The sequence below is a fragment of the Monodelphis domestica genome, chromosome 4 (genome assembly GCF_027887165.1).
Source record: "Monodelphis domestica isolate mMonDom1 chromosome 4, mMonDom1.pri, whole genome shotgun sequence".
NCBI classification, from domain to species: domain Eukaryota; kingdom Metazoa; phylum Chordata; class Mammalia; order Didelphimorphia; family Didelphidae; genus Monodelphis; species Monodelphis domestica.
In genome coordinates this window covers 357,539,153-357,566,483 of record NC_077230.1, presented here as the reverse complement: position 1 = coordinate 357,566,483, position 27,331 = coordinate 357,539,153, and the positions used below count along the sequence as shown (strand labels likewise).

At 41.8% G+C, this 27,331-nt stretch overlaps 1 protein-coding gene across 1 annotated transcript; it reads right to left on the bottom strand.

The window, feature by feature from the left end:
• Nucleotides 1-326: 326 nt before the first annotated feature.
• Nucleotides 327-7,244, bottom strand: SMPD1 (sphingomyelin phosphodiesterase 1). The gene is made up of 6 exons (XM_001380226.4): nt 6,518-7,244; nt 4,530-5,302; nt 3,018-3,189; nt 2,570-2,646; nt 1,425-1,570; nt 327-1,267 (listed from the first exon to the last, which is right to left on the bottom strand). The coding sequence occupies exons 1-6, from the start codon at nt 6,815-6,817 to the stop codon at nt 858-860; spliced, it is 1,878 nt and encodes a 625-aa protein (XP_001380263.1). The 5' UTR covers nt 6,818-7,244; the 3' UTR covers nt 327-857.
• Between the last annotated feature and the right edge of the window lie 20,087 nt (nt 7,245-27,331).

The following is a 27,331-nucleotide window of genomic DNA, read 5'->3' as shown; positions in this document are numbered from 1 at the left end:
AGTTGTTCCCTTAGGCTTGATGCTGCTCCTAGTCACATACAATTGCCTCCCATCTTCCCCCCCTTTGCCAATTGTCAAAGCAATCCTGGGCCCTCATTTACTTTTCTCAGAATTTCTGTGAGGAAGAAGCAAGCTTCCCTTAGTTTCTGAGGGAAAACTGTCAAAGTGACCCATTTTGTTACCCTTCGAGGTCCCTGGTCTAAGGACCTTGGCACAAGGCCTTCCTAAGTCTGTTTGGAGCAGAGGGTACCAGCTGTTAATTAGAAACAATGATGTAGAGCTTGTGGAATGAAGGACAAATCCAGCGAGGAAAGGAGGCCACTGTGTCACATAGTCACATACTTTATTGTAACTGTTCCAGGAGATTAGGCAACTTTGGATGGGGAACTCCTGTCCAGCAGGTAGAGGGAAGTGTCAGCCCTTTGTGGCCTTTCAGTTCTGGTATCTTTGAGGCAACTAGAACCAGCTTAAGGGCAAGGGAAGGAGGCTGCTTGTTAAAGATCCAAAGCCGTGTTTCCTCCCTAGGTGTGGTACTGAGGGAAGCAGGAGCAATAGCAGCCTTGGTGGGTGGTGCTTACAGAGAACCATCAATTTCTGCCCACACTGTGACCCAAGAGCTGGCTGCTTCCTCCTTCATGTCCGGCCAGACAGGTCTCTCAGGTGCTAAGACACCTCCAGGAGAGGAGACACTAATCTTCCTTGCTCACCTGAGTCCATGGCACATCCAGATAGCTAACCCTCCTTCTCTTATTTAATACTGGATAGAGATAGAGATAGAGATTAGGCATTCCTCCCCTCTGCAATGCCCTGGGCCCCATCCTTCGTGATCTCTGCTTGGCTGGCTGAGCTTTCCTTTGCTAGCAAAACACACGTCTCTGCCAAAGAGTTCCAGTGTAGGGCAAGGGCAGATCTGGTACCAGGTGGCGGCAGAGAGCAGGGCTGTCTGAGCGGGCAGAGAGCAAGGCACAGAGGGTAGCAAGATGGCAGGTAGCCTCACAGGGTTCCACAGGAGGGTGACCCTTGTGGTACAGGTACCAGAAGGTCTGAAAGAGCCCCATATTCCCCCGCATGCGGTACACTAAGTCATGCCAGGCAGCTGGCAGGGCATTAGGAAGCCCATAGGTTTCTCGGGCCCGATAGAGGAGCTCCCATTTAGGGGTGGCCCCAGGAGCATTGGCCAATGTCAAATTCAGGATGTAGGTTTCATGGTCCAGAACCACATGGGAACTCTCTGAGTAGTTGCCATCAATTAGATAGACTCGATAACCTACAAGGGAAGACAGGAAAGGCATTGATCAGCGGTCAAAGGTACAATGCAGAGGGAGAAACAGCCCAGAAAGACTGAGGCAGGTACAGATGGCTAGGTAGCCCCCTGCTCACCCCTTACCCAGTTAACCAAACAGGCTTCTCTCTGTTCCACTTACCAGGGTTCAGATTCATATAGGTGGTGGCACTGGGGGCCAAGAAGGCCACAGCTAAGGGCCGGCTCAGGGTCTCCTCATCATAGAAAAGCTCAAATTCATCTACATGGGTATGGCCAAAGAATTGGCCAGCTATGGTGTTTTCATACCTAGTAAAGGGAAAGACATTCATTGATTCATTTTAAGGAGAAAGGGAGGAAAGTACAGGATCACTGAATTCTGTTTCTTGCTTTGCAGTTAAAAGACATCTTAGGGATCAAAGCCTAAACCACATTTTTACAGATAAGGAAACTGAAAGAAAGGGGAGTCAATCTGCCGTTGCTCATAGAGGTAATAATAGCAGGGCCACACTTCAAATAGATCCACTTCCCCAAACCAGTGGTTTTAATTCATAACTCTCATCTATATTATTGTAATAACTAACTTCTATAGGTCTTTGAGTGAACACGGGGAAGGTTACCTGGCTTCTTGGATGATCAGTTTCTTCCTTTATAATATATGAGGATAGGAAGTATCCGTAGATACCTTTTATAACTAACAGGATTGTTGGAGGCGTTAATGAGGAAAGGTATGTAAAGGGCTTTGTAAGCTTTGTTGTTGTTCAGTTGTTTCAGTCATGTCTAACTCTTCATGACCCCATTTGAGGTTTTCTTGGCAAAGATATGGGAGTGGTTTGCCATTCCCTTCTCTGGCTCATTTAACAAATGAGGAAAACGGAGGCAAACAGGGTTAAGTGACTTGCTCAGGGTCACACAGCTATTAAGTGTCTGAGGCCAGATTTGAATTCAGGAAGATGAGTCTTTACTCTCTCCACTGTGCCACCCAGCTGCTCTGCTTTAATTGGCCATAACACTTCCTTCAGATTCCAAATCATGCTCTGCTTCTCTCCTTAGACCCCATCTCCCCCATTTACTTGTAATTATATAGGTCTGAAGAACTCCCTGTGTGGAACTTCCTTCCACAGATATAGAGCAGCAGTTCATCTATAACAAAGTCTTGGAGAGTTGTTTGGGAGGACTGAGGGGTTCATTGATTAGCCTGTGGCCACTAAAGTGTGCCAGAGGCAGGATTTGAACCTAGGTCTTCTAGAGCTAGCTAAGTAGATTACTTCCTTATCTACTACCCCACAATGCCTCCTCTCCCCTTACCTGCCCACAATTCGATAGTAATTCCAGCTCCAGCTTTTCAGACAGTGCCCCGGGGGAATATGACCAATGATATGAACCTGAAAGGACAGCAATGACATCACATTGACTGCAGGGAAATGGGACTATCAGATCATCCAAAAGCAGAAAGCAGCCTTTGATTTGGGGTATGAATATCCTCTGGGTAAAGGAAACACTGCATGGCATGCTGGGTACAGAACTGTCTTTATTCAGAGATCAGAAACTAACCTATTCCCAGCAATTGCCTCTAGAGGTCCAGAAGCCTGGAAAGCAGCACCTCCCCCAAACAAAACAGGAATGATGGGACAAAAAAGACTGCACCTTGGTACCCTGGGATGGGCCAGGAAAGGTGGTTTGCCCTCCATTCCTCCCTTTGCTATCACTACTCCCAGAAGACCTCCCCTTCTCTCTCCTGGCCCCATGTCCTCACCTTCTCTCCTTGGTCCTCTGCAGCCTGCAGTTCTCTCACCAGCCACTGCAGTTGCCCTGCGGGGTCTGTGGAATTGATGAGCAGCCAAAAGTTTTCCCGGGAACAGAAGTTCATGTTGAGAGAGATTAGACGGAGGCCTGGGCTAGGCCAGAGGGAATAGTATCCCCCTTTCCTGAAAGAGTGGAAGGGTTGGGTCAATGCAACACAAACGATGTTTATAAAAGGGCAATATGTGACTATCATAGGCCTGCCTGTGGGGTACACTAAAGCAGTACAAGTTGGGGTGGGCCTGACCCGTCCTGGCTTTAGGTTCTACTTGAGAAAGCTCACCCATCTGGGACAATCAGATAAGGAGACACAGAAAAGCCCAAGCCATCTTAAGGTCAAGAGTCCCAAGAAGAAGGAGCTCAGAGAAGGGTGAGGTCAGTACCAACTGGAATGCCTGGGAATTCCAGGCCTCAAAGGATGGGCAAGATTTGGATTGTTGCAGACAACAAGAAAATTACAGGCAGAGAGACCTGGGTGAGTCAAGACAGAGAAAGGAGTAAATGCATCATCATGTGAGGAACTGCCTGAAACCAGACCATCTGTTTAGGGAAGGAGTGGGAGACAAGGCATGTAAAAATAGACTGATTAGATTGGGAGGGCTTTGAATGCCAGACTGAGGGATTTAGACTTTATATTACAGTAGATTATATGGAATATTTATGAGCAGGGGAGGGGGGTAATATTCTAAAAGTTTTTTTTTTTTGTAAGCATTAATTCTTTGGAGAGGGATTGAATGGAAGTGGGAAGGGGTCAACTAGGTCCACCATATCGCTCTCATAAAGCTTGATAATAGACTGGCACACATTGGATGGTGCCAAATTCAGCTGTTTCTACACAATGGTGGCCACAAACACCACTCAGGCCACTCTGGGCTCCATCTGCAATGAGAGGGATACAGGTCAGTGACAGACTGGAGAGACAAGATATCCTCAAATATACATATAAACCCAAGAAAAGATGGAGGCCTAAACTGAGATGAGGACCAATCAAGCCACAATCATTTTGTAAGTGCCTACTATGTGCTAAGCACTGAGCTTAGCAGGAGCTGGAGATGGAATGATTCAAAAAAGGAAAGGTTCAACCTAGGTGACTGACTAGATTGGAGCAAGACAAGTGTCTAGAACCACCTCTATCCAATAAATCAGCATTTCTAGACTTATTGGTCTCAGGATCCTTTTACATACTTAAAAATTATTTAGGACCCTCCCCATAAAGATGTGGATGATATTTATCAATCTACATCACATTAAAAATTAAGACATAATAGTATGATTATAAAAATGGTTTTGACCTTGAGGAAAGAGTTTTGGGAAGCACTAGTATTCCCCAGACTACCCTTTGAAAACTGCTGCAGTCCATAATGATGTCAGAAATGTTTTCCCAAGTGCCATTTCTCATCATCTCTCTTTGTTCAGTTCTCTCCCCTACTCTACCTTCCACCCACCCTTGAGTGGCTCCAGTTACCTGAGGGTGTGGAGGGCGCGTTGGGGGAGCCAAGATTCCCAAGCTGTGGCCATGGCATCATAAAGCCAGCTGGATGAGTGGTTTCCATGAATGTAGGGGGGAGGGAAGCTGTTGACTGGGGTACTCTCATGGTTGCCTACTGCTGGATAAACAGGCACAGGCCCCAGGTACTTCTTCACAAGGGCAGTGATGGTAGTAAGTGCTCGTAATTGGTCACTGCGGGTCTGACTCCAGATATCATGGGCAGGGATGTCTCCCGTCCAGTAGACCATGTCAAAGGGACCTGCAGGGCCTATCCCTGCCAGGAGGCTCTCTATGGTCCTTAGTGGCAGGTCACACTTGCTGTATTCACCCCAGAAGCCAGCACCAGACCGGGAGGAAGGTGGTAAACCTGAGCCTTTTCGGCAACAGAGAGGGTCAGGACAGGCAGGATCTGCACCCTCCATGTAGTCATGATCCCAGTGTAGATCTGTGAGGAACAGAACACGGCTGACCGGAGCACCAGGTGCTGGGGGAGCAGGAGGCTTGTATGGGGGCTTGGGCACAGCAGGCAAAGAGATATTCCAGGCTGAGAATATGTCCCAGTGTCCACAGGAAGAACCTATAAGCAGTCCACAGGCTTCAGATGGGCTCAGCACAGAACGTGTCCATATTTCCACGATATCTTTCTCATAAAGCTTGATAATAGACTGGCAAACATTGGGTGGTGCCAAGTTCAGCTGTTTACACACAATGGTGGCTACAAACCCCACTCGGGCCACATTGGGCTCCATCTGCAATGAGAAGGATACGGGTCAGTGACAGACTGGAGAGACAAGACAGCGATCCTCAAACACACATAATGATACCCACCCAGGCATAGGTACCTGGCCTCATCTCACTCCTAGGACCAGGACATTATTCATTATAAAGGTAAATGAAGAAGTAATGACTAATTAATCCCAACTTTACCCTGGCTAAAAAGATTTTGGGGACTCTATCCCAACTGATGCTCCCTTTATGCTTTCACCCTGGCATATTCCTATGGAAAATGCCATTATTTTCCAAGTTGACCTATCATGGTCAGTGTGGTACCTCCTGCAGAAGGCAGAAGCCGTACCTAGTTGGTCACTTGGCTGAGGATACTTGAGCTTAATGGTGTAGGATGGAAACAACCTCATTCAATTCTACCCTATCCCAAAAGCCATTAGAGGCTAGATTTTGTATCTGCCAGTGAGGTCTGAGGGGACACAGTGATGAGACCTGAATATGCATTTCTGTATTTCCCTATATACAAAGGCAGAGCCCAGAGAGTGGCTTCCCTGTGAGAGGGACTCCCCCTATCAGCATTATTTTTAGTTTATTTAGAATCTTTTTCCATGGTTACATGATTCATGTTTTCTTTCCCCTCCTTCCCTTCCCCCCATCCTGGAGCTGACAAGCAGTTCTACTGGGTTATACATGTATCATTGTTCAAAATCCATTTCCAAGTTATTCATATTCAACATTACTTTTAATAGTTTTCCATTTGGGATTTCCCATCCTAAAAGATAACTTACATGGAATTCTCTCTGGTCTTGCTCCTTTATGTGCTTGTCTCATCTCATTGAGATCTGGAGTCAGGAATACCTGAGTTCAAATTTGGCTGTAGACATATACTAATTGTGTGACCTGGGAAAGTCACTTAACCTCTGCCTTGGTTTCCTCATTTGTAAAATGGGGGTAATAATAGCACCTATCTTCCAGGATAGTTGAAAAAGAGATAATATTTATAAAGCATTTATCACAGTGCCTGACACATTGTGGGTGCTTAATTAATGCTTGTCCCTTTCTCCCCTTTTTTCTTTCTCTTAGTACCATTGTACCACAGACCTTCATTATACTAACTTTCTACTCCATTCTTCCAGGGAACCTTTTCTGTGGCCTTACATTCTTTCTAAATCCTTATGCTTTTCCCTATTACCAGGGAGGCCTTGCTCCACCCTTGAAGGACCCTTTTTGGAGCTCACCTCCAGCCCAATGTCGATGGCAGTGAACAGGGCCTTGCAGACTGAGCAGCTGATGTTGTGAAACCCAAATTCAACACCGAGGCCAGGCAGGATACTCTGTAGAATTTGGAGGTCCCCTCTGCCAGGCTCTGGTCTGGCCTCAACTAAGCAGCAGAGAGCCAGGAAGCTGCCCAGGGCCAGGACCATCCAAATGCCCCGCAGAGCCCTGGCTTTTCTCATTGTAGGAGGTCTCCAACCACGGGCTTGCTCCCCTGGGGGATCCCACCAGGCACAGCCACAAAAGCCCTGGTGTGGCTGCATTTCTTTATGTCCTAGGCAGGATGGTGGCCAAGCTCCTGGCCCAGCTGTACTCCCTGTGGCCCTCCAGTACAGCGGCTGACTTCCTTCTCTTCTTTCTTGAGTCTTCTAGGTCCCTCAATTCCCCAGGGTTTTGTCTCAGGTTTAAACGTCCTCTTCTTGCCCTGTCTGCAGCCTCCCGGGCTTCTCAGCTGACAAGCCGGCTGGGCAGCTCCACCCCTTCCTCCCCCCCCCCCCCAAAGTCAGCTGACGGGGCTGGGCTAGCTCTTCGGGATGAGGTGGGGTCCCTAGAATCTCTGCCTCAGGACTACTGGGGGAGAGAAGAGGATCTACCAATCCCCACCGGACCTTTAACCTTCTTCCCCTTTCTCAGGTCTCTACCTAGAAGAACCTGGGAAATGACCTAAAGCAGGAAGAGGGTGGCACTGTTGAATTGAAGGTGGCCTTGGAGAGGATTGTGGGAGTTGTAGTTCATTAGCAACCTAAATGCTATCTATCTGAATTGAGTATAAGCCTTTGCTCTCTAATTAATTTGTGCTGCTTTCACTGGCTGCTTTGAGCATCCAGCGCTGCCAACCTGTTTTTGATTGGGAAGTGAAAGGGTATGATAGAAGACATCAGCAGCTACTCATGCTGGTCCTGGGAAAGGAACTAAAGAAGGACCCCATTTCCACCCTCCTCTCTTCTCCTATTTCCTCCTCTCTCCTCCTCTCCTCTCTTCTCTTCCCTGCCCTCCCCTCTCCTCTCCCCTTTTCTCCCCTCCCCAGCTACTTCAGTGAACTTGAACTAACTTCTAGAAGGAGGTGCTGCTAAGCAGATGCTGTACTAGATCTATGAGCTAGTAAGGAGATATTGTTCTCTTTCCCAAGGATCAGGGGCCAGAATTTTCCAGTTTGTGTAAAAAATGAACTCAAGATTGGCTTCCTTTGGAGAATAGGTCAGCAGCTATACCATTCCAGTCATGATCCATTAAAGTCATATTTAGCTCAGAATATCAAGAACTGAAATGGAGCTCAGAGACCATATAATACAATGTTCTACCAAAGACAAGGAAACGAACCAGAGGTAAGGTCACTTCCCAAGATCATGTAGCTAGAACTAGAACCTCACTATTCCAATATGTTTCCTAAACTATACTGTAGAGTCAATTCCCAAACTTTATGTAGTCCTCTCCTCATCCCCCATTATGGTTGATATCTTTCTTTGAAATATCTCACAGCTTTCCTGCTTTTCTCATTTCCCTGCCCTCCCTCTCCCCCCAATCACATTTCACATCTCAAGCCAGGACTAATGCCTCCTAACCCATCTTCTTGACTCATGGCTCATTCCTATAATCTACGTACAGGACAATGTCATATAATCTTTCTAAATGATTGTTTTTCTTCTCCAAATCTTTAGCAGTTCCCAGGGATATATCTGGTCCCCGGGAATGGCAAGTGATTATGTTGGAATTCAGGGAAATTTTCAAATAAAATATAGTAGGAAATTTAATTAGTCTAGCAAAAAATATACTACATGTGATACATATTTCTAGTAAATACATAGAGGGGGTGAGCAGGAAAGGTTTTATCTTGGATTGCTGAGATTAAAGGATAAAGCCATTCTTTGTTTGAACTTTAAAGGTTTCTATTCAGAGAAAGTTAGCCCATTCTTTGTGTCTGATGGGTATTGATCCCGGCTTGCTGAGTATCCTAGGCCTCAGAAGATCACTACCATAATTCACTGCTCAGGGGAGGTGATTGTTTGGATCTTAGGGGTAGGGATGATTTGATTAGGTCGGACCTACTATAGATTAATTGAGAGACTGTCTCTTTAAGAACTGAAGTCTATGTCAGTGCCTTTTTTATATTTTAAAGGAGGAAATATTGTGAGCATTGATTCCCCCCCTCCGCCCCCCCCCCCAATCCTTAAACGAGTGTGCTGGAAATAACTGTGACATTTTTCTTTGTGAACATTTCCACTTTGGAAATCAGCAAATGCCACAAATCAAGGCTTGATTATTTTGTTAATTGTCTGAACTTAAGAAAATGTCAGAAAAAATGATGATAATGAAGCTTAAAGTCAAAAGTTGTATTTTTGGAGAGCTAGTTGTTAAAAATTTGCCAGCACACTTCTTACAAATCATTCTCAGTTTAAGCCTTCCTTGACCTACCCTCAAACTCCTGTCACTGACTCTGCCCCGTCTTTACAGCTGACTTTATTCCTCATCTCTCTTCTCCCCATCTAGGTTACTAGGGTTTTAAAGGTGTTTTAGTCATAAATGTAACAGTGTAGTCTGTATGGATATATATATATATATGTAGCTGTTCCTGAAAGCAACCCAGAGTGGATCTGAGGGGAGGAGGAGACTGGAACCACAAAGAGATAATGAAAATTACAGCCTCCAGGGTGCAGAGGAAGATGGAGAATCTCACCTGGGGCTTCTGTGGACTTTGTTCTATCACCACAGCTGGAATTTTGCCAGGGAGTTGAAGGGGGTGGGGTAGGGTGGGGTGAGTTCAGAAAAAAGCAATCTTCAAAGGTTTTTAGGGAGGTAGTAAATAGGTAGACATAGATGGTGGGGGGAGGGGGAGGGGGAGGGGGAGAGGGGAGGGGGAGAGAGAGAGAGAGAGAGAGAGAGAGAGAGAGAGAGAGAGAGAGAGAGAGAGAGAGAGAGAGAGAGAGAGCGCCAGAGCCAGAGCCAGAGCCAGAGCCAGAGCCAGAGCCAGAGCCAGAGCCAGAGCCAGAGAGAAGTAGAGAGACTGAGAGACCAAGGGAGAAGGAGAGGGAGAGAGGGAGAGAGAAAGGGAGAAGGAGAGAGAGGGAGAGGGAGAGAGGGAAAGGCAGAGGGAGAGGGAGATAGAATTATGCTAAACTCTAGAGACATAAATACAAGCAAGCAAGGCTAGGCATTCTAGGAGTTTACATCCAAATGGAGGAAGATAAGATTTGCTGAATATTGCTTCTGGAAAGTTCAGTAAAGAGTGGGCAAAATCTAGAATCAAAGGATCTAATCTCAAATCCTACTTCTACCACTTTTGTGTCTTTGAGCAAGATACAACCTCTTGGGACCTCAATTTCCTCATATATAAAATAATAGGAAATGGCTAAGATGACTTTTTAAATAAAGTTCCATTTCAGCTCTAAGTTGCCAATCCAATATTCCTTAAGAGGAAGAGGTGGTTTCTGAATTCTATGCTCATTTCCCCTTACATTTTGTATAGGCTTCTTTCCTATGCTTATGTTATTTTGTGTCATAGTTATTTATGTGCATGATCCCTGTTACATTGTAAGCTCTTAGAATGTGGGGCCTATGTTGTTTCTGCTGCTACATCCCAGTTCTGAGCACTTAAGAGGCACTTAGTAGATATTTGTTGAGTTGAATTGAATGATGGAACATACAAGTTTTCTTATCTAATTATCAAATCAAAATCGAAGGGGTTCCCCTTCCATCTCCCTACCTCTCACCCCCATCAGTTTCCATGTTGCTTTTCTGTGACTTTTCCTCTTTACAAATACTTTCATGACACTGGTTTATATCATTTGTCCTGACCTGCCATTCCCTAAAGACAACCTTGTTAGCCAGGATTGGGTAATGGGTAATAAAGGTATCAGAGCCTCAGAGACACAAAGTTAATGATTTGGAGGAAGGAAATTGACAATTTCTTTTAATTGCTATATTAGAAAGTCCTGGAGAGTGACTCTGATACTAGGAGCATGCCTGCTACCTAGAATCAGAATTAGACTTTAGTTAAGAGCCTTGCCAGGACAGTGTGGTTAGATAATCACTGAGAATAACAGTTATGTTGTATCAAGGAACCTAAACCAATATAGATACTTTGTAATTTATAATACTTCCTATCTCCAAGGCTTACTCTAAATGTTGAAAGAGGCAAATAGAGACAAAAGAAAGCCAAGTACCATAGAGATAAGACCTTTAATATAGTATCCCTCCCCTCCTTCTTGGCTCCAAGAAAAATTTCTGGCTGATGAGGCAGAATAGGAGTCATAGATGTCTTCCAGGAGTAAAAGCCCACCTAAGACCTAAGGTGAGATATTGTGGCAGCACATTCCTATAGCATATGATGTATAGACCACCCACTCTGTTGAAGGGAACAGACAAGTCATGGCATGATGGAGAAAGACTCTCACCATGTCAATGCCAAGACCTTGATTTTACACACACACACACACACACACACACACACACACACACACTCACACACACACACACACACATAGTGACAAGACAAAGAGGGTATAGCTGATAGCTGTAACTGGTAAAATTTCCTTAGTGACAAGTCAGAGTTTGTCCACTGTCAGAGTCTATTCTCAGAGTTTGTCCAGCATCAAAGAGGGACAGGCTGTTTAGTTTGGTGTTTGAAAGTCTATTCAAGACAGTCATGTTGGCTGGGATGTGTTTTTTGCAGGTGTTTTCCCTTACTCAAAGCTGACACATTGGTCTGAGTTGACCCATAGCTCTGATCCATGGTTATGACAGTAATAGATTGACAAAGGAGAGTTTACCCTGAGTGTATACATGCAAAGGATTGTTGTTATCATTTTGATTGTTTAAGATATTCTCAGCAGCTAGGTTTGGGCCTGGAGCTGCTAGGTTTGGATCTGGGGAACATGCTAACTCAGGAAAATGAGAGACATTAGCAAAGGGTTACTTTTGGGGTCCTGACAGGTGCCAGTGTAAAATCAACTTACCATTACTTATGGTAGCTAATAAATGGAAACATTAATTCGATTTATATTTCTCAGTGCCAGCAATCAATTTTTACTAATCAAATACATGCAAACAATAGTTTATATTATCTACTAGATAATATAACCCCACTAGGAAAAAGCCACTAACCTGATGATTACCTGGCATTTCTTAATAAGCAAGTCTCATACTAGTACTCAATGATGAGTTTCCTTCTCTGTCCAGCTGGAGGTCATGCCAGCCTCCAAAATGGTTGCCCAAGATGTCAACAAATCTTAAGTCAATCAGCACTGCCCTGTAGTGAACATGCAGAATACTTGTGTTGTATGTATGTGTGTGTGTGTGTGTGTGTGTATGTGTTTGATAGATAGGAAAGAATAGATATCTTTAGTTCCTCCTCCCAGACTTTTATTTAAGGAAGACTAATTCCTGCTAGAAGAAGAAGCAGGAGGTTGGGGGCAGAACCTGGCCATTCTCCTCTCCTCTGAGAGAGGAGATACCAGATAAGAAGGATATTTATTTGCTCCTTTAAATATTATCTAACCAAAGGGGTATAATTTTGAGGTTCATGCTAAGCTACTGATCACTGTTTCTTAGTGAGAAAGGGGAGCCCCAAGCTTTGTATCCAAGATTCGACTCCTTTCCTACCAAACACTAGTTCCAAAATGACCACAAGTAGCTAGAAGCAAAGAAACACATTTATCCAAGTCAATAGCAAAACAGAAATCAGAGAAAGTATACATATGAGAACAAATACCAGGCAATATAGATTGAAGGAACTTTCCCTTTGAGAGCAAAATATCTCAGCTCAACCAAAAGAGTTTTTGATATCACCTTTCCTGAAGTCTTTAATGTAGCAATGTGTAAATGGGCACATGATTGAAGTTCTACATGTTGACTTCTTCCTAGACTCTTTCTCTGCCTTATATGATCTGAAGTGGGGTTGGAGTGGTTACCTTCTTTTTCAAAGTTGGAAGCCAGAAGAACCCAAAGAGACTGGATAGCTCTTAACTCCTGCTCTCATCAACTCTGCCCCACACCTCACATAGGCAAAGGACATATATCTCTACCATTGATGATAGAGTCCCATACCAATGGGCTTTGGGACTTGGGTTACAACTGAGTCTTACGTGAAACATATGGAAATACAGGAGCTAGACCTAGTCACAGCCTAAGGTCAGCCTGAAGATTGGGGGTTGGGTGTGTGTGTGTGTGTGTGAATTTCTTATTGTTCTAGTTATGGGTGTTAGCTAGTTATATCCAAATTCTAATTATTGGTCAACAATTTAGTTTGCTTTTTAAAAAACCAATTAATTTGATTGGGGCCTAATGGCATAAATAATGATAAGATCATTTTGCAAATTTTCCTATTGATGGTCTGTCCTATCTAGGGGTCTCATTTTTTTTTACCAGTTATTTATGAACATGCACATTGCTTGCCAACTTATACACATCTTAATATTGAAAAATAAGTTATCAGCAACAAACATTAAGACACTTCATCTCAAAATGATGGCTCAATTCTAAATGGAATCAGTTATGTCAGATTATCACTCTAACTCCCAAATACAAGCCTCCTAAATTCCATTTTATCAGTTCTATATTTTCATTTATACAAGGTCTGCTGTGAATTTTAGATTTACTCCAACCTGCTTAGTCTTTAGAATTTTAGGAACCAGGAATGTAATACACCCCCACTTAAGGATTAAGTGTGGGGGAGAAAGATCTATGACCCTCACATGCTAGCAAGTGACAAATCAGAACACAACTGACTGACTCCCTGGGCTGTCCAAAGCCAAGTTTAAGCCACCATTGATACATGTGAGACGCAGAAAGTGATGTAAAGAACTGTCTTTATATTTCGCATCACTTCCTGTGAGAGGGACTTTTGTGGTCTTTGGCAGTGGTACTTGACTTGGAAGAGCTCTGGAACGTGGGACCTCAGACTGCTTCTCTGAGACATTCACATGGTGAGTGTTAAGACTGACTCCCCATTTCCTTGGCCCTTTCTGAAGGCACTAGCTTCCAAGGAGGCCCCTCATCTTGGAGGGGGCCTCATGTTTGGAAGCTGAGCTAGATTTAATCTTCTGGGAAAGCCCCTTGGCTGAGACCTCTGAACTCCCTCTGGCTCAGACCAAGCTGGAGCAGATCTTCCCCTTTCTCTCTCTCATTCTTAATTTCTTCTTTCTATTATAAAGAGACCACCATAAAATTCCATTCTGACTTGAGTATTTCATTGGGATTTAGAATTTTAATCCCTGGCAACCACTAAAAAATGTATTCAGTCTCAACCCAAAATTTACCCTTAATGCTCCTCAGGAACAGAGAAAGGGATAGTGGAGCATTTCTGTTGATCACATTTTCCTTAGAAGACATCTCTCTCCTTACTGAGGCCTTATAGCTAGAACACTCAAGGTTGTTAGCAAGAGGTCACAATTGGGGTAAGATCTGTGCACAGTGCTAGCAAGTCTAACAAATGCTAAGCATCTGGGTGGAGCAGTAGATAGAATGCTGAATTTGGTGCCAGGAAGTTCTGAGTCCAAATTCTACTTCAGACAGTTACTAGCTATGTGACCCTGGGCAAACCACTTCTACTTCTTCAATTTGTAAAATAGGGATAGCACCTACTTCTCAGGTTTTTGTGAGGATAAAAGGGTTGTGAGGATTAATTACTTATAAAGTAAAACTTTCATAGAAATGCTAGCTATTATTATAATAGTTAAATCTGTTTTACCTCTTCAAATTTTTCTCCACTCTTGGGAGAAACTATTTCCTTTCAGGTACTGAGAACAACACAGTAGTTAGCTGGATCAGTTAGACCTGAGGTTCTCTGCCCATCTTGTAGAGCAGCTGACTGACTATGCGAGTCAAGCTTTTGAGTTCATTCTAGAGAACTTGCCTATCATGTGGACAAACCATAGTGAACTTTGAGAGCCAAATTCTTGGGTACTTCTATAGTATCTCTTGCATTTATCTCTGGAGTTCTACTCACATAGTTACCACTCTAGTTCAGGTCCTTATCATGTCTGGGCAGCATTATGTTCGACCTGGTTCTGGTTTCCCAAATTAGGAGGCACGCCTGATAATGTAAAAGCAAGAGGTACTGCTTTATTACAAGCTCAAGCTTGGGTCCCACCACCTCAAAGGCAGATGGGACCCTGAACTAAGGGGAGAGAAGGATTATATAGGGTAGGTTTGAGTTGCAGAAGAAAATATTTTATCGGAATACTGGGTAGGTTAGGTCCTTAGGTTAAGGGTCCTTATCAGTTTCTGGAAGGGGATGTGACAGGAACTCCTGGGGTTGGGGTCCTTATCAGTTCCTAGCACATTCTAGGGTATGACTGTAGGGGCTCTAGGGGCAAGGGGGTCAGGGAAAAATAGGTTCCAGGATTGGTCCTTCATTATTACAATTGCTTCTTATTGAGACACTGTAGCACAATAGTAGACTCAGTGCTTAGTTTGTTCTCTAGAAATCTTGGGTTTAAATTTTACTTCAGATGCATGAACAGAAAAAGCACTTATTAACACAAGTCTAGCTGTACTCCAAGAGGCAGGAATACGAATATAAAAGTAAAGGCAATCCCTGCCTTCAGGGAGTTTATATTCTGAGAGAAACAATGTCGCACTTTGGAGAGTAGGTGTGAGAGAAGAACATTTTGATTAGATAACAGTAACATTGGATTGCATAACAAATACTGGGTGACCTGAGTGTAATATGTGTACATGTATATATGTAGGCACATGTATATGAAGCATTTATATATATGGAGATGTCCTATTCCACATCCTGGAGAAATTAAATTTCCATCTTTTTAGGGAGTAGGAGGATGGCAATAGCCTGATAATCCTTTCTTGTTGAATTTAGAATTATATCTATTACACATAAGATATTTGAAATTTAGGGCTACAATTCTTATTGGGGTTCAGGATAAAAGTCACTTTCTTTGGTTGTTGGGAAGAGAGAAGTTATTCTTCCCCAGACTCTTGGTTTACTTAATCTCAGCTGGTTTAGCTTCCTCTGAAATTATTAAAAAAAAAAAACAACAACATATCTATCAATGCAATCAGCAAAACAATTATGGAGAAAGTGAGAGTTTTTTATCAAGTCTAGGAACAGGGTGAAATCTTGGCTTAATTAGGTAGAGAACATAATTGCCCACTGAGTCTGCTTTTAGAGAAGAACTAGAAATCAAGTGACATGCTGGGATGCTGGGACTTTTACTCACATTTCTTTAGTTCAAAGGGTCTCCCAATTACCATTCAAAGTCCATACCTTGAGTCCTCTTCTCCATCTTTCCTACTATACTCTTTTCTAGTAGTCTCTTGGTCAGTTGGGAATCACATCTCCCTATGGGACTTGAAAAAGAAAACAAAAACAAAACTCTTACCTTCTGTCTTAGAATCATTACTAGGTGTCAGTTCCAAGGCAGAAAAGTAAGAAGGTCTAGGTGATTGGGGTTAAGTGACTTATCCAGGGCCACACAGCTAGGAACTGAGGTCATATTTGAACCCAAGACCTTCTGACTCTAGATATGGCTGTCCTTCCATGAAACCACCTATGTGAAAATCACCTGTGCAATTTTCTGATGTAGCATCAGAAGGCTGTCTTTACGGTACCACCAGGCCCACCCAAAGGTCCTGGATTGCTATACAGGGACAGTGAGTGGGATCACTGGAGGTCAGATTGACACATCCCACCTAGGTCTTCCTATTATTCCCTATTGATGGCACTCTATCTCCCATTTCCGTGCCTTTGCATTCATTGTCTCCCAATCTTCAAATGTACTCCTTCCTTACAGGCACAGTGCCTCACAGAATCCCTGGTTTCCTTTAAAACACAGAAGTTTAACAAATACTAGTTGTTGATTAATTGATTGGTATAGGTACTTCAGACTTAGAGTAGATAGGGGAAACTGAGATCAAACCTGGAATGAAGATACAAACTGCTGCATATAGACCCGGGTTGCAAAGTGCCACTTCTAAAGCAGATTATGTAGAGTTTCTAGGGAGAGTCAGCTATGCAGAGGAGGAGTGGAGAGCAGGGGGCAGAGAGACAGGATCACTCCTCCTCCCCCAACTGCTCTTGTTTTCTTGTTTAAACTCTAAGATGCTACAATGGCAACTCTTTTCATGAATCCTTCCCCAATCCTGGATAGCTGAGAAGGCTCAAAGACAATAAGTTGATTTTGAGAGATAAATAGGTAAAGGGCTCCCCAAGAGTACAATTCTTGGTGATTTTTTTTCAATTTGACTTTCCTATATTTAGTAAGACCCTCTAAGTGGCACAGTGGATAGAATATAAGATCTGAAATCAGGAAGACCTGAGTTCAAATTTGGCTTCAAACACTGTGTGATCAGGGGTAAGTCACTTAACCCAGTTTGCCTCAGTTTCCCCATATATAAAATGAGCTGAAGAAGGAAATGGAAAATCACTCTGGTATCTTTGTCAAGAAGAGTCTGAAAAGTCTGAAATGATCAAACAATATATTTAATAAATCAAGTGACAAAAGTTGAGATAAAAAACTGTGATTCATCATTGCAAAGGATCCATAAAGAGCAAGAAAATTCCCAGAGGTGAATGTCATCTAGAGCCAAAAATATTTCCATATTTTAGTGAGCCATATTTTATATGCTATGCTTTAAACAATATCGAATTGGGGCTAGGGTCAGTAGTTGAGAATACCACAAGGAATAGTCAAAATGGGAGCCATCCAAAAGTTTGTATTTTGAGTAGCCCTCTAAAATGAACAGCTGAGACTGCAGTCTTTAGGACACTTCATCCATGCACACCAGAGCAGGGGTGGGACCCAAGCAACTGCAGTAGATGCTGACAGTAGGATGAAGAAACAGCTTGGATGATGGCTTGAGTATAGCACCATCTGGTGGACGACATCCATCCATCTCTATCTATCCATCTATCTATCTATCTATCTATCTATCTATCTATCTATCTATCTATCTATCTATCTATCTACCTACCTACCTACCTGTCTGTCTCTGTCTGCCTGTCTGTTTATGTCTATTTATCTAAGTATCTATCTAAGTATCGGTCTATCTATCTATCTGTCTGTCTATCTATTTTTGTTTCTTTCTGTCTGCCTGCCTTTCTATGTCTGTCTGTCTGTCTTCCTGTCTGCCTGTCTGTATCTATCTTGTTAATCTATAATGTGCTCTTGAATAAGTTGACAATGTTTTCTGTAGATGTACATAAAGGAGGATTGCAATTGCTTATACTATTGCAATGTCCCAAGTTCACATTACTTGCAAATACTCCTCCACATCCCTCTCTCCTCTAATCAGGTCCTTTCCAATCTGCCTTACAAATCCTCTAACAATCTGACTACTCAAATCTTAGACTTCTTCAATGACTCAATGACTTCCTTCTTCATCAAACTGCATTTCACTTCAACCATGCACCAACAAAGTCATTCTTTCAAACTATTGAGGGGACTTTCAGGCTTGCACACAGAGAAAGAATTCAATGTTGCTAAGGAACTAACAGATCTTCCCCTTTGGTGGTCTGCCTGAAAAAACAAAGTAGGAAGGGAATTTGCTGCCTGAAAGGAGGCCACACAGCTTGTACACAAAGAAAAGGAGGAAGTGAAAGTAGTCAGGTCTCTAAAAGTCAGCCAGGCATAAGAACCTGCAATCTTCCATTGAGAATGGGGTGTAGAGACAGCCTCACAGGGTTATCTATGGTCAGTACAGCAGAACCGGGATGAGACAATTAAGCAAAATGAATAAAAGTGTCAAATGAATAGCTCAGAGGCATATTGGGCCTGGACATCTAAAGAACACAACACTCCTTGGAAGAGAGCAGACCGCAGGAAATAGATGGCAACAACTGAGGCAGCAAAGTCACCAAACTACTTGTTGATGAAGAGATAAATAGTCCTGAATCTGGAGGTAGCTGGAGTAAGAGAATCAAACAGGTGGCAGATGGGAGTGAGAATCAGTGTGGCATCAGAAATAAAGACTTCAGGAAAGGGATTACTTCACTCTAGGAGAGAACCCAAAGCAAGGATTGAGCTTCTCTCATATGTGGAAAGATCACTAGGGAATTGACTCTCTCTTCCTTCCCACAACCCACCCCATTCCTACACTTTTCACACAATTCATAGTATCAACAAAGGACAAAATTAGGGTTTGCTCTTCCGTTTGATTTTCCATCTCTGCTTTATTCTTCAGTTTGGCTCACTACTGATAATTTTCTTCCCCTTGGTGTTCCACTGTAGCTGCCTTCAGATATACTCTCTCTCTTCATTTACATTACTTTTGGGGTGGGTCATTATGTGGGAACTCTAGATGGTATAGTATCCTGCCTGACATTTTCTAGCTATGTGACCATGAGCAACTCACTTAACTTCTATCTGCCTCAGTTTCAGGAAGACCAATAAAGAGGAAGGTTGCTTAGTTTCTTAGCAATATTGAGTCTTTTCTCTGTGTGCAATAGGAATAACAAAAATCTAGGACTCTGATATAAAAGTAATACAGTATATGAAAAATAAAATGGTGATAACAATAGCATCCACCTTCCAGGGTTGTTGTGAGGATCAAGTAAGATAACATAGTAAAAGTGCTTTGTAAAACTTAGAGTGCTATATAAATGCCAGCTATTATTATGTCCCACTCATCTGTCTTTGTTTCCTATCCTCCTCCCCCTTTTCTGTAATGAGGACAGACCCTGGGATAGAGAAGAGTCCCCCAAAGAGTACTGGAAATACTAGCGGGGGAAGGGGTAGAGCTGGTAGACTTATAGAGAGCAACTCTGTCTCAAGGATGACATCTTGAAATTAGGAGAGCATTTTAAGTAGGAAGGGATTCTATAGATCTCTGGGGTTTGGGACCTAGCATCTTGAAGGACTTTTTTAAAGCATCTAAAAAGATAAGTAAAGTTTTTTGATGGTCTATAGCAGTGATGGCGAATCTGTGGCATGCATGCCAAAGAAGGTATACAGAATGCTCTTTGTGGGTATGCTTTGGGTCCCCCCAGTTCATTACTAGAAAGGCAGAGGGACTTGGTGAAGCTTCTCCCTTCCCCCTCTCCACCATGCATGATGGCATTTTTTCACATCTCCCACCCCTCTACCCAGCAGCCTAATGGGAGCACACAGTGGGTAAGGTGAGAAGCTCACAGGCAGCAGATCAAGAGGGGAGCAGAGTGCTTGGGCCACTCACTAAACTATGAGAACATTCTTCACTTCACCCACATCTCCATCCAACAGCCTAATGGAAGAGCATTCTCCCTGAACTTAAAAAAAAAAAGAAAAGAAAGGGGGGGGGGCTTTGGTAGCTTTGTAGAGAATGGATTGGGACAAAGAAAAAAAAAAGAAAAGAAAAAATGTGGCAGCTAGGTAGAAAACTGGATAGAGCACCATGCTTAGAGTTCAAATCTGGGCTCAGACACTTCTTAGCTGTTTGATCCTGGGCAAGTCACTTAACTCCAAATACCTGGCCCTTGTCCTTCTGTCTCAGGGTTGTTACTTAGATAAAAAGTAAGGGTTTAAAAATGGGTTAAGGGTGGAGAAGTGGAGTCAAGATGGCAGCATAGAGGCAGCAAAAGTTCAGACCTCTGAAAACCCTTCCTTGCCAATTACAAACTAAAAGCTCCTAGGTGACTGAAAATCAAACCTAACAAGAAGACAGAGCCAAAGAACCCTCCTGCTGGACTCAACTTAAAAGGTACCCCACAAAAGCCAGAATTTGAGAACACTCTGGTTTAAGGGGAAAGAAGAAGGAAGATCCCAGGACCGCTCCCCCCACCTAGAATGCTAAGTCTCCAGCGGTAGCTGGAACCTCTGGGTGGACAAAGGTGTTGCTCTGGAGGGAGTACCTTGAGGGCAAAATTGTGTCAGGTTCAGAGTATCCAATACAGGCAGTGGGGAAGCAGTTAGAAAAGAAATGCAGCAGCAGACACTCCATATTGCTCTCCCCCTTTCCTGAGGTTTTTGCCTCAGGGCACATTCAGAAACCCAGCTGGACTTAATCCCATCAAAGTCTTCAGAGGGCAGGGAAGCTCAAGTTCCAACACCCTTCCCCCAACAGACTGCTGGATTTAATCCCATCAATTCCTCCAGAGGGCAGGGAAGCTCAAGCTCCAACAACCCTCCCCCACAGACTGCACTGAGAGATTTACTGACAAAGCTCCAAGAGTAAAGATGGAAAGAAAAGTCCAAAACCACCAAAAAAATGAGAGGAGCAAGAGCTCAGGCAACAGTAGGTAGTAAAGAAGATGTAAATATGAGCAAACAACAGAAAAAGAAAAAAATAAATTATAATCGACAACTTCTATACAGGCAATGAACAAAGAGCAAATGGAACAGAGAAGGATGAGGGAACTTTAAGCAAAAAAAAAACAACAAAAAACAACAAACAAAACAGAAACTCCAGCAAATTGGACACAGGCTCTGGAAGGACTCAAAATACAATTCAAAACACAATTAAGAGAGGCTGAAGACAACTGGGAAAAGAACTTAAAAACTAAGATAAGTCATCTGGAAACAGAAAATAGTGTCTTGAAAGCCAAAATCGACCAGCTTGAAAATGAGGCAAAGGAGATGAAAGATGAGGCAAAGGATACAAAAGATGAGGCAAAAAAGATGAAAGATGAGGTAAAGAGGATGAAAGATGACCTCCAAAGAAAATCAGACCAGAAGGAGGATGACCAAAAAGCCAGGGATGAAATCCAGTCCTTAAGAACCAGAATACAACAACTAGAATTAAGTGACTTCAAAAAGCAGCAGGACACTATAAAACAAAATCAAAAGGAGGAAAAAATTGAGGAAAATATGAAGCACCTCATTCACAAAACAGAAGATTTACAAACTTGTTCTAGGAGAGACAACTTAAGAATCATTGGTCTACCAGAAGACCTTGACAAAAGAAAAATCCTGGACATCATACTACAGGAGATTATCCAAGAAAACTGCCCCAATATTCTAGAACAAGAGGGAAAAGTGGAAATGGAAAGAATCCACAGATCACCTCCTGTACTTAACCCCCAAATGACAACACAAAGTACATTCACAAAGATTGCCCATGTATTAGGGCATAAAATCATTGCAAACAAGTTCAAAAGAGCAGAAATAATAAATGCAACCTTCTCAGATCACAATGCAATGAAAATAATAATTAGTAAGGGTACATGGAGAGGCAAATCAACAATTAATTGGAAATTAAACAATATGATTCTCCAAAATTGGTTAGTTAAAGAACAAATCATAGAAACAATTAATAATTTCATTGAAGAAAATTACAATGATGAGACATCCTTTCAAAACCTATGGGATGCAGCCAAAGCAGTACTCAGGGGGAAATTCATATCCTTGAATTCATATATTAACAAATTAGAGAGGGCAGAGGTCAATGAATTGGGCATGCAAATTAAAAAAAACTAGAAAGTGAACAAATTAAAAATCCTCAGGTGAAGACTAAATTAGAGATCCTAAAAATCAAAGGAGAAATTAATAAAATTGAAAGTCAAAGAACTATTGATTTAATAAAGAAGCTAGTACTTTGAAAAAAAACAAATAAAAAAGATAAAGAACTGGTCAATCTAATTAAAAAAAGGAAAGAAGAAAATCAAATTGACAGTATCCAAGAAAAAATGGAGACCTCACCTCTAATGAAGAAGAAATTAAGGCAATCATTAAAAATTATTATGCCCAATTATATGGCAATATGTATGGAAATCTAGGTGATATGGATGAATATTTACAAAAACATAAATTGCCTAGACTAACAGAGTAGGAAATAGACTACCTAAACAATCCCATATCAGAAAAAGAAATTGAATAAGCCATCAAAGTACTCCCTAAGAAAAAATCCCCAGGTCCAGGTGAATTCACAAATGAATTCTATCAAACATTCAAAGAACAACTAATACCAATATTATACAAACTATTTGACAGAATAAGGAAAGAAGGAGTTCTACCAAATTCCTTTTATGACACAAATATGGTACTGATTCCAAAGCCAGGCAGGTCAAAAACAGAGAAAGAAAACTATAGACCAATCTCCTTAATGAATATAAATGCAAAAATCTTAAACAGGATACTAGCAAAAAGATTCCAGCAAGTGATCACGAGGGTTATTCACTATGACCAGGTAGGATTCATATCAGAAATGCAAGGATGGTTCAATATTAGGAAAACCATCCACATAATTGACCATATTAACAAGCAAACTGACAAAAATCACATGATTACCTCAATAGATGCAGAAAAAGCCTTTGACAAAATACAACACTCATTCCTATTGAAAACCCTAGAAAGCATAGGAATAGAAGGGCCTTTCCTAAAAATAATAAACAGTATATATCTAAAACCATTAGCAAAGATCATCTGCAATCGGGACAAACTAGAAGCCTTCCCCATAAAATCAGGAGTGAAACAAGGATGCCCATTATCACCTCTATTATTTAGCATTGTACTAGAAACACAACTGTAGCAATTAGAGAAGAAAAAGAAATTGAAGGTATTAAAATAGGCAACGAGGAGACCAAGCTATCAGTCTTTGCAGATGATATGATGGTCTACTTAAAGAACCCCAGAGAATCAACCAAAAAGCTAGTCAAAATAATCAACAACTTTAGCAAAGTCGTAGGATACAAAATAAACCCACACAAATCATCAGCATTTCTATATATCTCCAACACATCTCAGCAGCAAGAATTAGAAAGAGAAATTCCATTTAGAATCACCCTAGACAATATAAAATACTTAGGAATCTATCCGCCAAGACAAACACAGGAACTATATGATCACAACTATAAAACACTCTCCACACAATTAAAACTAGATCTAAACAATTGGAAAAACATTAACTGCTCATGGGTAGGATGAGCTAACATAAAAAAATGATAATTCTACCCCAATTAATTAATTTATTTATTTAGTGCCAAACCCATTGAACAACCAAAAAACTTCTTTACTGAATTAGAAAAAAACCAAAACAAAGTTCATTTGGAAGAACAAAAGATCAAGGATATCCAGGGAAATCATGAAAAAAAAATGTGAAGGAAGGAGGCCTTGCAGTCCCAGATCTCAAACTCTACTATAAAGCAGTGGTCATCAAAACAAATTTGGTACCAGCTAAGAGACAGAAAGGAGGATCAGTAGAATAGACTTGGGGTAAGTGACCTCAGCGAGGCAGTCTATGATAAACCCAAAGATCCCAGCTTTTGGGATCAAAACCCATTATTTGATAAATACTGCTGGGAAAATTGGAAGACAGTATGGGAGAGGGTAGGTTTGGATCAACATCTCACACCCTACACCAAGATAAACTCAGAATAGGTAATGACTTAAATATAAAGAAGGAAACTATAAGCAAATTAGGTTGAACACAGAATAGTATACATGTCAGACCTTTGGGAAGGGAAAGACTTTAAAACCAAGCAAGAGCTAGAAAAAATCACAAAATGTAAAATCAATAAATTAAAAAGTTTTTGTACAAACAAGACCAATGCAACCAAAATTAGAAGGGAAGCAACAAATTGGGAAACAATCTTCATAACAAAAACCTCTGACAAAGGTCTCATTACTCAAATTTATAAAGAACTAAACCAATTGTACAAAAAACAAAGCCATTCTCCAATTGATAAATGGGCAAGGGACATAAATAGGCAATTTTCAATTAAAGAAATCAAAAGTATTAATAAGCACATGAAAAAGTGTTCTAAGTTTTCTTATAATCAGAGCGATGCAAATCAAAACAACTCTGAGGTATCACCTCACACCCAGCAGATTGGCTAACATGACAGGAAAGGAAAGTAATGAATGCTGCAGGGGATGTGGCAGTCGGGACATTAATGCATTGCTGGTGTAGTTGTGAATTAATCCAACCATTCTGGAGGGCAATTTAGAACTATGCCCAAAGGGCATTAAAAGACTGCTCTTTGATCCAGCTATAGCACTGCTGGGTTTGTACCCCAAAGAGATAATAAGGGAAAAGACTTATACAAGAATATTCATAGCTGCACTCTGTGGTGGCCAAAAATTGGAAAATGAGGGGATGCCCTCCAATTGGGGAATGGCTGAACAAATTGTGGCATATGTTGGTTATGGAATACTATTGTGCTCAAAGGAATAATAAACTGGAGGAATTCCATGGGAAGTGGAATGACCTCCAGGAATTGATGCCGAGGGAAAGTAACAGAACCAGAACATTGTACAGAACATGTAATGGACTTCCCCATTAGTGGCAATGCAGTGATCCTGAACAACTTGGAGGGATCTACGAGAAAAAATACTATCCACATTCAGAGGAAAAACTTTGGGAGTAGAAACACAGATGAAAAAACAACTGCTTGAATACATGGGTCGAAGGGATATGGTTGGGGATGTAGACTAAATGAACATCCTAGTGTAAACAACAACATCATGGAAATAGGTTCTGATCAAGGACACATGTAATACCCAATGAAATTACATGTCAGCTATGGGAAGGGTGGGGGGAGGGGAGGGAGGGAAATAATGGGATTCTTGTAACCAAGGAATAATGTTCTAAATTTACTAAATAAATTAATTTAAAAAATAAAAGATTTATGTGTTAAAGGAAAAAAGTGGGTCAAAGTACTACTGCCCAATTCCACTTGCAATTCTGAACTGGAAGCTCCCTTTGCCCAAATAAGGGATGGGGATAAAGGGGAAGTAGGATGGGCTGAGGTATGTGTATGCCTGGGGTGAGGTAAACCTTAACCCAAACCAGGAAAGCAAATGCTTTCAGCTTCCAATATTCCTAGGAGCAATTCCATAAAAGTGATAACCAGGCAGTACCTTTCTTAGCCTCTAAGATCAAAAGAGATTCTGTCTTTTTATTTTTACTATTTAATTTTTTCCAAAGATTGCATGATTCATGTTGTCTCTTCCCATCCATCTCCCAACTCCTCCAGAGCTGACAAGCAATTCCACTGGGTTATACATGTATTATCACTCAAACCCTATTTCCATGTTATTCATTTTTATAATAGAGTAACCTTTAAAAACCAAAAAACCCAAATCTACCCATATACACAAGTTATAAATCATGTGTTTCCTTCTGGATTTCTACTCCCACAGTTCTATCTCTAGATGTAGTCAATATTCTTTCTCATAAGTCTCTCAGGGTTGTCCTGAGATCCTGTCCTTTTAATAACTGTGAACAACTAGGCTCATGACTAGAATTGCACACCATCTGGTGGCAAGATGATAAATATTCTCCCTTGCTGGTTTATGGTAAAGTGAGACCCTAAAGCACCCCAAGTATTACTTGGGATAGCCACGAAATGCACAAACTCTCTCTTTCCCCTGTGTGTGTGTGTGTGTGTGTGTGTGTGTGTGTGTGTGTGTGTGTGTGTGCATGATGACTAAGGAGGAATTACTAGAACGGCAATTCCAAAGACACTTGGGGACCCAGAGAACATTGTTTATCATGAGAAATTCCCTGGATCACATTTCTCAGAGACTTTTGTCTGATCACAGAATGGTGACATCACCAAGCAAAAATTGATTTTTGTGGAGCTTTGGAGAGGTACCAGGTTTAAATAGCAGGGCTTCCAGAACAGTAGGAGTGAAGAGGGTTAGAAAGCAAGCTTTGGAACTGTGGCTAGAGTGGAAGGGTAGAAAGAATGATGTGGAGTGGCATTGCCATGATGTTACCAAACCTGGGAATCTTGGAAGGATTTGGATGTTCCCATAGTTAAAGTGAAAGATTCCACATAAGTTCAGACTTCTTAGAGATACGTCCCCAGAACCTTGCGAGGTAGATGGCATTGAGCTCTTAGCTTTTACTACTAGGGTCATGCATTCTGGTAAAAATTATTTCTGTCCTGCTATGCTTGGGAGATTAGTGGTAATCAGATCACATACCTCCATTACCATTGTGCAAGGGGGTTGCACATGTAGGAAGCATGTGTGTGTGTGTGTGTGTGTGGGCAGTTTTTTTGCTTATTTAGGTTGTGTCCTCTAGGGTATATCTAAATGTAGCACAAAGGGAGACAAGAATGGATTATCTCTAGAGTCTCCACTCTCTTGTAAAGAATGAATCAAACTCTCTTTGTCTATCAATCAGCCACTTTTAAGTTAATCAATCAAAAACTTAAGCACTCCTACTTAGAACCTTACCAGTCACTTAGTATGAGAGTTCACAAGTCACTTGCTAGAGTGAGTGACAACTTCAGAGGCCACTGCAACCCTCCCCATCCACCCCCCCCCCAGTGATAGGCAAATTGAAAGACTGTGATTGGTTCCTGTAAAGTGAGGAAAGGACAGGAAGTGACATGAAAAAGGACTACAAAAAGTCCTGAACTTCCTATCCAAAGGAACTTCTCCTTGAGGCTTCTTCTTTGGAGTCTCTGCTCCTTGGATCTTCTCCTTTGGATCTCTTCTTTGGAGGACAGCTCCTTAGGGCTTTTGGACTTCAACTTTGACTTGAAGCTTTGGGCCTTTTGATTGGAGTTTTTGGCTTCAAGATTTCGACTTTCAGCTTTGGAACTTCTTGGAGTTGGGGACTTTCTTGTTGGGTTCACTGCTGCTGAGGTGAGTTTAGCTCACAAGGGTTTTGCCTGGATTCTGCCTGGCTTGCTGGTGAGTAACTAATATTCCCATGTGGAGATTGGAACTCTGGGAACTAGCTTCATTTCACCTGATCAGCATTAGGCTAGGCAGTCTCCTTACCTCTTTCCCTTCCACATTTCTCTTTTTACTAATATTCCAATTAAACAAAATTGTTAAAAGCTGCTAATAGTTTTCCTGATTTAAGAGATAATAATCGGTGACCACTTTTTATAACTGTTATTTAGTCAAAATCCCAATTTAACCATTATACTTTCCAACTTTTTTGTAAGG

Coding starts and splice junctions, on each gene's coding strand:
- SMPD1 (XM_001380226.4), bottom strand. CDS start 6,817: ATGCAGCCACACCAGGGCTTTTGTGGCTGTGCCTGGTGGGATCCCCCA. Junction 5,303..6,517: donor CCATCGACATTGGGCTGGAG/GTGAGCTCCAAA, acceptor TTCTCATTGCAG/ATGGAGCCCAATGTGGCCCG. Junction 3,190..4,529: donor CGCGCCCTCCACACCCTCAG/GTAACTGGAGCC, acceptor CCACTCTTTCAG/GAAAGGGGGATACTATTCCC.